The sequence below is a fragment of the Zingiber officinale genome, chromosome 4B (assembly GCF_018446385.1).
Source record: "Zingiber officinale cultivar Zhangliang chromosome 4B, Zo_v1.1, whole genome shotgun sequence".
In the NCBI taxonomy this organism is placed as follows: domain Eukaryota; kingdom Viridiplantae; phylum Streptophyta; class Magnoliopsida; order Zingiberales; family Zingiberaceae; genus Zingiber; species Zingiber officinale.
In genome coordinates this window covers 123,009,587-123,020,135 of record NC_055993.1, presented here as the reverse complement: position 1 = coordinate 123,020,135, position 10,549 = coordinate 123,009,587, and the positions used below count along the sequence as shown (strand labels likewise).

The 10,549-nt window shown below is 34.5% G+C and overlaps 1 protein-coding gene across 2 annotated transcripts; it reads left to right on the top strand.

The window, feature by feature from the left end:
* Positions 1-1,053: 1,053 nt before the first annotated feature.
* LOC121976368 (zinc finger A20 and AN1 domain-containing stress-associated protein 8-like) lies at positions 1,054-2,697 on the top strand. Of its 2 annotated transcripts, none has more exons than XM_042528505.1 (3): positions 1,054-1,169; positions 1,290-1,337; positions 2,033-2,697. In XM_042528505.1, exon 3 carries the CDS (start codon positions 2,045-2,047, stop codon positions 2,549-2,551), a length of 507 nt encoding a protein of 168 aa, XP_042384439.1. In that variant the 5' UTR covers positions 1,054-1,169; positions 1,290-1,337; positions 2,033-2,044; the 3' UTR covers positions 2,552-2,697. The 2 variants fall into 2 exon arrangements, with proteins under 2 accessions (XP_042384439.1, XP_042384438.1); XM_042528504.1 differs by having other exon boundaries at positions 1,065-1,169; positions 1,290-1,351.
* The last annotated feature ends 7,852 nt before the right edge of the window (positions 2,698-10,549 follow it).

The window sequence follows — 10,549 nt, the reverse complement described above, 5'->3', positions numbered from 1 at the left end:
AGTGGCGCTTGTCTCGAGGAAGATATAGCCGGATGTTATTTTGTCCTCTTCTCTCTTGTCTGTTACTAGGCCGAGCGGATGAGCCGCTCGGTCGCATATTCGGACGTGCATGCAGCCTTAGTCGTTTGGTAGCTCGGCCGAGCGGACTTACCGGTCGGCGCATCGCCTTTTTTATACGAAACCCCCTGTGCATCAGAAACTCGACCCGTAATCGAGTTGTCTTCGCACCGGTCTGGGCGCTATTAAGGTCGATCGGCGAGGTGACCTCCCCGCTCGGCCAAAACATTAGTATGCCCATCTTGACTTTAACTTTCACGTGTCGTTGATCACTGTATGATCGGACCCCCTCCTTCACCACAGGATCAGATATGAATATAACTATTATAATATAATATTAATCAATATTATTAGAAATGAAATATATGTTGTAACCCTTACCGTTCACATAATTAATATAATTGATGAATTTAAATGTATCGGTTATGATTTATGAATTATAATTGTTATAAATAATATCGAAAGTAAAAAATATTTTTAAAATATAAATGAGATGAAGTGAGATCGGACGCTTTTTTTAATGATAACTAAAAAGGCATTGCGACCATACACTTTTGTCTTTTATTCCAAAGGATAATTATAAATACTAAACTTCATGTAATTATTTTTTATAAGAAAATATAAATTATTACATAAATTTTATAAACCTTACATAAAATATATGCAACTAAATTATTTCCTGATTTATTAATATTATCTTTTTGTCTTTTATTACAATATCGATCAAAGGAAGAAAAACCACGGCATCTAAGCTAAGGGTCGCATTATACCAATCGACCCCATAGAGAATCCTAAACGTGTACACCTATCATCGTCCATCTTGAACCCTCATCGACAGATCGTACGATCCACATTTGACGTCTTCTCCAAGCATACCACTCGACGGCAGATGGAAGTTATCGCATAGAAAATCCAGGTACGGACGGATTTCGCAAGGACGGCGATGGTCGCATGGGCGTCGATTTATAGGCGAACCGGAAGAACAAATAAATAGTTCTTTTCCCTCAACAATTCTTTCTTCTTCATGTTCTTCTTCTTCTTCGGTTTTTTCTCATCTCTGTACTTTTGGTCTCCGATTCCACGATTTGAAGGCGATTTCTGATTTGATCAAGGTTAGGGTTCCGATTCTGTTTCATTTTTTTTTTTTACGAAAGTATCTCCTCTTTTTTGTACGGTGGATGATGATTTGATGCTCGGATGCTAACTCGCCTTTTACTTCTTTCTGATCGCAGGTAGGTTTTGTATTTGGCTGGCGAAGATCATCGAACGCAGCAACGAAGGTCGATTCCAAGAGGTCCGCTTTTATCAGTATTGCTAACTTTTTTTTTTTTTTTTTAGCAAATTCGATTTTGTTTTCGAGATTGCATATCCTATAAACTTTTGAAGATTTTCATTTGGTTGTTCCTCACTGAAAAACTCAAGAAATTCGAATAATTTGTTTTTTTTAACATTCACTTGGATTTTGTTTGTTCCATTACAATATTGAATTAGACGTTGTTCTTCTTCCTCTTTTCTGAAGATTTTTTTATTCAATTCGATGAATCCTATTAACTCCCACTTTTCTGCGATTTAGGATACCAGTTCTTCATGTTGCTATTTTCCTGATTGATAGAACAGCAATAATAAGAAACAGACGATTGGTAAAAGTAATGCACTGTCTGTGAAACCGTCGCAGAATCGGTCTTCTGTGATGGTTTCGATAAGTCAAAATTCATGCTTCTTCTCGTTGTAGTTTCTGAAGATTTTTTATTCAATTCGATCGAATCCTATTAGCTTCCACTTTTCTGCGATTTGGGATCTCAGTTCTTCATGTTGCTATTTTCCTGATTTATAGAACAGCAATAATAAGAAACAGACGATTGGTAAAAGTAATCCATCATAAAATCGATCTTCTGTGATGGTTTCGATACTTCAAAATTGACTCTTCTTCTCGTTGTAGTTTCTCCTAGAATCAAAATTTGGTTTTGTTATGCAGGTTAAGAATCCAATGGAGCACAACGAGACTGACTGCCAAGCCCAAGAACGCCCGATTCTCTGCATCAACAACTGCGGCTTCTTCGGAAGTTCAGCAACCATGAACATGTGCTCCAAATGCCACAAGGACATGATTCTGAAGCAGGAGCAGGCCCAGTTGGCACTCTCCTCCATCGACAACCTCACAAATGTTGGCAGTAGCAAGGATCATATCGTTTCTGGTAATGCAGATGTGGATGCTGGCTCTATGGAGCCCAAACTGTGTTTGGGACCGTCATCCAGTGATTCAGTAGCTGCCGGTATGATAGCAAAGGCAAAGGCAGGAGGTCCTAACCGGTGCAACTCATGCGGGAAGCGGGTCGGTCTGACCAGCTTTAGCTGCCGCTGCGGGAATGTCTTCTGTGCAACACATCGCTATTCAGATAAGCACGACTGCCAATTTGACTACCGACAAGCAGCACAGGATGCCATTGCCAAGGCAAACCCTGTCGTCAAGGCTGAGAAGCTCGATAAAATATGAGAATTCTCCTCAAATATTGTTGGATGCTTGGATATGGTATGTCATCTTTCTATTCTACCTTATGTTGGTATTGTAGTTGTTACTTGATATCACAAAGTTGTATTGCTACATGTGATCACTAGTAGTTAAAGATCAATTTAGTCGTAGATCGTTGTTCAGTGTTATTATTTATTATCATGATTTGCTGCCTCACCTGGTATATTTATATTTTTCCGCTTACCACTGATGTGCATTTCATTTACTGAATAGTTTGTATGATACTGCTGGTATTATAGTAATCAACTCAAGAAAAGGAGCCTTCTACTTGTACGTGTTAGCTCATTACCCTATCATATTAGGTTAATACATAATTGTGAGTAACGGCATGTCTGACTTAGCATGATCTATAAACAGGTTTATTGAACTTGAGCTTGACTCAGTAGAATAACACATGATTTTCCCATTCTGCTTCAAAGCTTAAAATAAGTAGAGATGGCATAAGTAAATCTGCTGTTTGAATATGAAGGGGCATTAGAGCCTTTATAAGCACAATACAATTAGGAATTAGAAGACAATTAGTACATTAATTAGAGCCTAATTACAGGTGTTATATAAGCAATAGGAAAGAGCCAATGATGGTTCGGTCTAGAGTTGTGTTTTCAATTGACCGGCGTTCGGTGCCACTACAAAACCAAGAGAATTGTATGGGTGTAGAATTAGTTGAGTATGAGTGTATAAACACTGTAGCGAAAACATATACCTGCATCAACAATCTAACGAATCAGAAGTATCGGTTACATATAGATTTGCATAAATAAGAACAATGAGAATAACAATAAGTGAAGGGATCTCCATCCGTGTGTCTTTTACTTGCCTCTGCTGGCTTTTGAAGTCTAAAGCATTCTATTTATAAATACGTCATGGAATGTAGTGATATGAACTACTGGTTTGACTGATCAAATAACTTCATGAAGAACTCTGCTGTGTTTTCATATTCCCCCTCTATTTTCATCAGAATTCTCAATCGTTTCTTTTCCTCTCCTTGAGAAAAAAAAATGGAGGAAAGGATTGATTTTTAAAAAAAAAATAGTTTCGGTATTTAGGTTTTACCCAACTAATCTGGATGGTATATGTTTTTTTTTATTCGTCTATTCGTTTATAAGATAAATTTAGAGGCACAATAAATCTAAAACTTCACAGATAATATTTTGTTATATTTTGATTTTGATTTTTGGATTTATACATCTTTCGATATTTTTTTACAATTTGTTTTTAAAGATTCTATTTTTTTTCTACCTTCCAAGTAAACAAAACAATCTAAAGAAAACCTCTACCTTTTTTCCCCTTCTCTCCGGAAACCAAAAGAAAAGGAAATATTGCTCTTTTTTTTTTTTTTTTGAATTCTTTTCCTATACATTTTGCCTTGCTTGTTTCTTTTACTACTAGTAAGAAGTAACTGAATTGGTTAAAGCTGAAAAAGGAAAATCATATCTAACGCAAATGTTAAGACTATTAAATGCAGAACCTCTTTAAATTTATTTTAAGAATTCTCAGCGTTATTGTTTCGAAACAAATGGCCACTTTTTGTAAAAAAAAAAAAAAATCAAACTTTTCTCTTTTTTATTATTTATTTATTTTTATTAAAATAACCTTTTTATATATGAGGTATCCTAAATCACGAGTAAAATTTTTAAAAAAACATCCTTTTTATTTCAATATATTTTTTTTTATTATCAAAACAATGAACACCTATCTCAATCTATTTTTCTTTTCATAAATATTTTTATTTTCAATGATATTATAACGGATACGTAGCTACATGGAACCGAGGGGTTGTGAGTGCGCCTCCCCCCCCCCAAAAAAAATTTGGGGGGAAAAAATTAATACAGTGATTTAAAAAAAGATTTAGTTATAAATTCTAAAAATTTTAGAATTTTTTCATAAAATGTTCAATTAAAACAAACAAGAACCCAAACTTTTGTATTCTCTCTTTCCGCCAACCCTTTTTTTTCTCTCTCATTGCCCTTGCCTTTTTCCTCTCCCCGTTTTTCTCTCCTGTGGTCTTCTTCCTCTCATAATCCTCTTATTATTCTTTCCCTAACCTTAATTTTACCTTCAAAATCGTTCACCGCACATTGATGTCGTTGCCATTCACGTTACTATCGCCGCTATCACCAGCATCATTGTCATTTGTTACTAGCGCAGCTGTCGTTGCTTTGTTGGCGCTCCACAGTAAACGTGTTTTGATTGAGGTAAAGTTTTCTTGCTTTATCTATTTCGATTATGAATTTAAGTGTTGGATAAACATATAGTGTTAATTTTTCATATATTTATAATTTTATTTGGTAGTTAAGTATGCCAAATATTTATTGATATTGTGATCTTCTATGCATTTAATGTTTGATTTGTTATATGAAGGTGATCAATTTCATTGACGATCGTTCAAAATTTAATCAATTAAATCATATCTTCTCATCATATAATTCACTATAAGAAAACCTACAATTAATGACGGAATTTAATTTTGACCTTTCTTTGACGGAATTTCATTGACGGAATTTAAATCATACCTTTCTTAGTATTGTCGCTACCGACCTAATTTCGTCGATCGTCAAGTTATCCCTTTGGATATCGACACAACCCCTTTGGGTAAACTTATCCCAAAGTATAAGAGTATTAAGGTCGAGGTGAAGACTAGACCTTCTTTCCTTAAGACGATATTGCTCCGCCCAGGTGCTTACGGTTTATTAACAATCGTCTCCCAAAATACAACGACTTGTATCTCGAAATAAGAGCACTCCAAATTTCAAGTCCGGTCAAACTTTCGAAACCTTGAAACTCTTAGGAGAGGGGAGAGGGAATAAAATCCAAGAGGAGAATTGAGTAAGAATTGAGTGATTTAAGTGGAATGAATGAGGTTTGTTTTATAGGGATGAAGGGCTACTCTCAAGAGGTGAAAGATTTCTTTCAAAAGATGAAAGGATATGAGATGTGTATTTTTCCTTAAATCTTTTCACTTAAACCTTTTCAATATAATTAATTTAATTAATTGATATGATTAACTATTTACCTAATATAATGTAAATATTAATTAATCAATTAATTAATATTATAATGATTAATCTTTTAATCAATAAATAAGTTAATTAATGAAATTAATTATAATTTCATACCCCTCAATAGTTCCACATACTCGAGTTAGCGTTCATCCATGAATCCAACTCGTATGCAAATCAAATTTCCATCCGATCATACAGAAGGAACCCTTCATTAAATATTAATTTCTCATTCACTCGAGAAATTGGTTTACGACGGTCTATTCGCGAAATAGTCGTCTTATCCCTAATGATCACCAAATCAATTTTCCAACAATCCCCCACATGAATGGAAATTATAGATAAGTTTCAAATCTCAAACAAGAGTTTTATCAGAAGACTATTGCATCAGGAAAGGTAGCTTGTGGCTTTGAACCTTTTGTAGTGGAATACGATTGGATTTACTTGGCTACCCAATGAACTATGTCTTGAATTATTCAGCCGTTGGTGTAAACCAAGACACTCATATCCACACAATAGCCTCTAGGCTTTTACTAGTCCTCTATCGTGTCCGTTTTGGCCATGGACAAAACTTGAGATTCATAAGTGTTTCATTGAAGCGATCCGTCTTAATACTTATATAGGTGATCTTCTATTAAGAGTATCCTGGAATGCCCTATTATATCCTTTACGGTATAATATAGGAATCATTAAAAAATCTTGTTCATCCTTTACTCATTTCACAGGTTGCGCCTTTTGTCTCCATGAATGAGTTGGAGTAATTACTCCTAGGTGCCTCGAATCTTGTAGCTTAGTTGCCCCTTTTAAACCATGATCTTGGGATCTCCAGTCAACATGGTTGGGTTATCACTACTCAATTTAAATGTTGAGTTTTAGACTCATTCCCTAGACATGCAGTATAATTGATCTCTTGGTAGGCCTAGCGGATCCGCACAATTCTTCATATTTAATGGAGATTTTACCACTAGAGATTTACTGCTTTAATGGTATTAAGTCATTTCAAAATTACCATTTTACACTAGTGCCCTTCTCATAATTTCTTAGATACCATAATGTATCATATATATTGGCATAGTGGTTAACCCCCATATTAGAAGGTTTGTAACCTTTCAATGCCTTATAGAGGTTTTTCATTTCTATCTCACTGAGGCTTGTGGTTTACTGAGAGGATAATTTCCCCCACAATTTTCAAGATAAACCCAAAACTTATCAACACATCTTTTATCATCTCCTCAATATTTAAGCCACCATTGTTGAATTGAGGTGAATGCAATATAGTCAATTATTGGAATGTTGTTCTTCCTTGAGAAACATTTCCTGAGCAATATCCTACATTCTCTTCCTCAATCACCATGGATGATCTTGCTTAGTTGATTTTTCCAACCACATATCTAGTGTTTATAAAACACTTCAAGGACCTCAATCTTACTTAAAAGCAAGTCTCCATAATTCCAATCTTCTGATTTTGCCGAGTTAAAACTATGGTTGTCTAATCAGGATGATGATCATGATTACACTTGTTGTCAAAAAAAGTGCTTAATCTAGTATGCATCACTTGGTATTCCAATTTCACTGAGCTAGAGCTATGATTGTCTACTTGAACTGTTGACTAGGATTGACTCAAGAGATATACATCCCTTGATCTTCCAATCTTATCGAGCTAAACTTGTGGTCATCTGATCGAAGTGCTGACCAAGATTGTATTTACTCTTCGAGAGACACTCAACTTAAGAAGTATGCATCGCTTGATTTTCCAATCTTATCAAGCCAAAGCTACAGTTATCTGATTGGAGTGATGACTAGGATTGTATTACTTTTCAAGAGATATACTCAACTCAAGAAGTATACTTTCCTTGGTCTTCCAATCTTATCGAGCCATAGTTGTAGTCGTTTGATTGGAGTGCTGACTATGATTGCATTTATTCTTCGTGAGACACTTGACTTAATTCTTAGTCACTTGCAACACATGTAATATAATTCTTCTAACTCATCTATTTTGATCTGAACTTTGGTCTTATTGAGTTAGACTCAAGTCTAGCTTTTTTTTAAAGTGGACTTGATCTTCTATCTGAAGACTCATTAACCCTCTTTTTGGATAGTTTAAACTCACTATCCTCAACTTTGTGACTCTAATCAAATGACCTTCACAAAGCCTTGACCATCACTGTTATATTATACCCATGGTATAATTTTGTTGTCCATCTTTTTAAGGCATGATTCACACATAGGAAAGCTCTTTTCTTCCTTGCGAGCAATTCTCTCATCGCTTGAGGTTCACTTTTAGATGTGTTAGGACATCTTTTGATAGTAACCTTAAAAGATACATTTTCTTCAAGTAATACAGTGTCTTTTACTGTCATTGCTTAAAGATAATTATGAAAATTTTCTCCAATTTTTTTCTCGGTAGGAGTGGGACCCACGGTCGTCATAATCGTCAATATCATCTTAAGATTGTTGGATATTTTTGCTCGAAGAAAAATATGGGTATATTGATCTTCTATATTGAGATTCAACAGTTGGGCCCAGTTAGTTATCTCGACGATGAGTCGACTCTAACCGATGGAGCTCGGTATGGCGATGTGGATCTTCTCCCATTTATACTTTCGACATCCCCTTTCGGTTATCGAAGTACCCCTTCGAGTAAGAGACATACTTTTCTTGGTATCATCGCTACCGACCTAATCTCGTTGGTCGTCGAGTTATCCCTTCGGATATTAACACAACCCCTTTAGGTAAATTTATCCCTAAGGATAAGAGTATTAAGATCGAGGTGAAAGTTAGGCCTTCTTTCCTTAAGACGATATTACCCCGCCCAGGTGCTTACGGTTTATTGGCAATCGTCTCCCAAGATACAACGACTTGCATCTCGAAATAAGAACACTCCAAATTTCAAGCCCTGTTGAACTTTCGAAACCTTGAAACTCTTAAGAGAGGAGAGAGAGAATAGAACCCAAGAAGAGAATTCACAACTTGAGAATTGAGTGATTTGAGTGGAAGGAATGAAGTTTGTTCTATAGGGATAAAGGATTACTCTTAAGAGATGAAAGATTTCTTCCAAAAAGTGAAAGGATATGGGATGTGTCTTTTCTTTTAAACCTTTTCACTTAAACATTTTTATTAAACTTTTTCATTATAATTAATTTAATTGATTAATATAATTAACTATTTACTTAATTTATTATAAATATTAATTAGTCAATTAATTAATATCACAATGATTAATCTTTTAATCCATCAATAAATTAATCAATGAAATTAATTATAATTCCATACCCCTCAATAGTTCCACATACTCGATTTAACGTTCATCCATGAATCCAATTCGTATGCGAATCAAATTTCCGTCTGATCATACTAGAGCAACCTTTCATTAAATATTAATTTCTCATTCACTCGAGAAATTGATTTACGACAGTCTGCTCACGAAATAGTCGTCTTATCCCTAATGGTCACCAAATTAATTTTCCAACATGGTCTGCAATCTCTAATCTCTTCCTAATCCTTTTCATAATTTGCATATCAGATCGCAGCAAGAATATGGATAAAATTGGTTGTGATCTCTCCTGTATTCACCTTCCCACCTAAGTTATAATTTTGGATCGAACTAGGCAGTCGGAGGCGGGCCACCCCCTACTCGGCACCATACAATCTACCCATCGTCAGTAGCCTCCGACCACTTAACTTGATTTAAAACTCTAATATAAGTGAAAAGGTCAAGGCAAGAGAGATCCCAACTATTTTTGAATTATAAATTACGAAAGAGAAAAAAAAAAAAAACTAAGTAACAAAACCTATCAACTAGCGCCCAAAATTTAGATGGGCAAAAATCCAATGGGTCTATTAAATTATACAAATTATTATTTAAAAAAAACTCATTATATTATGTATCTTAAAAATAACTTTATTTTCAATAATCTTTTTAATAATTACTACTACTAATTAATATCATACTATTGTATAATGTATAGTAACTACTTATTCATTTTGATCAAATTATAAAAAATATTGTAATATAATAGTAATCTAGTATAATAATTTTGATTAAAATTAAATAATTGATTTTTTCATATTATAACACTTACTTTACACCAATATGATAGTGTCATTTTGACTGTTTTTTGAAAATTCTAAATAGAATGAATATTCTAACAGTATTTCTAAAGGGGTATAAGTTAGGTTCTGAATATATCTAATAAATGAATAAAAAATTACTTCGAATTAATCGAACGAAACCCAATATACTTGAATTATAAAAAAAAAAACAAAAACCCTATCAACTAGCAAGTTTTTCACACGACGCCACAGGACGCCCTTTAGTAATACCCTTTTTCGATCTAAAGAACGAACCAATCCATTAATCTTTTGCTGTACCACTTGTGGATTATTAGGTAGAGTAGAGTTTTATGAAATCGTGCATTTTTTTCTTCCGAGGAAAAACGACAGAGAGTTGTAGAGGAAATCTGCAAGGCCAGGGGACCATTGCAGCAAGTTGGCAAAAAACGATTGTGTCGTCCAAGCACTCCATCAATTCGTCTCAAGGTCAAAATGGAAAAAGATTAGACCAGAGGAGATTCCTCATTACCCGAAGCAAACATTTATAGCTTTGGGCCCTCTGCGATGCCAAACCGCAGCGAGCATTCGCGATCCCCAGAAAACGGATCTCATTGCACGGGTAAAAGAATATCATTGGGGAAAAAAACTGAATAGTTATACTACTGTCATTTTACCGTTCATCCTTTGTATCAAATAATAGATGACATACTATTTTTGATGAATTTTAAAAGAAGGATGCACTTTTAAAAGGATACCCTTCATATTTATTTTGATAAATGTTAAAATAAGGGTATTTTTTTAATCATATGGATTGAAAGGAAACTTTTGATTTTAAAAACGGTAATTTATCAAAGGACACATATAAAGATCTGAATTTATCAAAAGACGTACTCTACTTTAATATTTACTA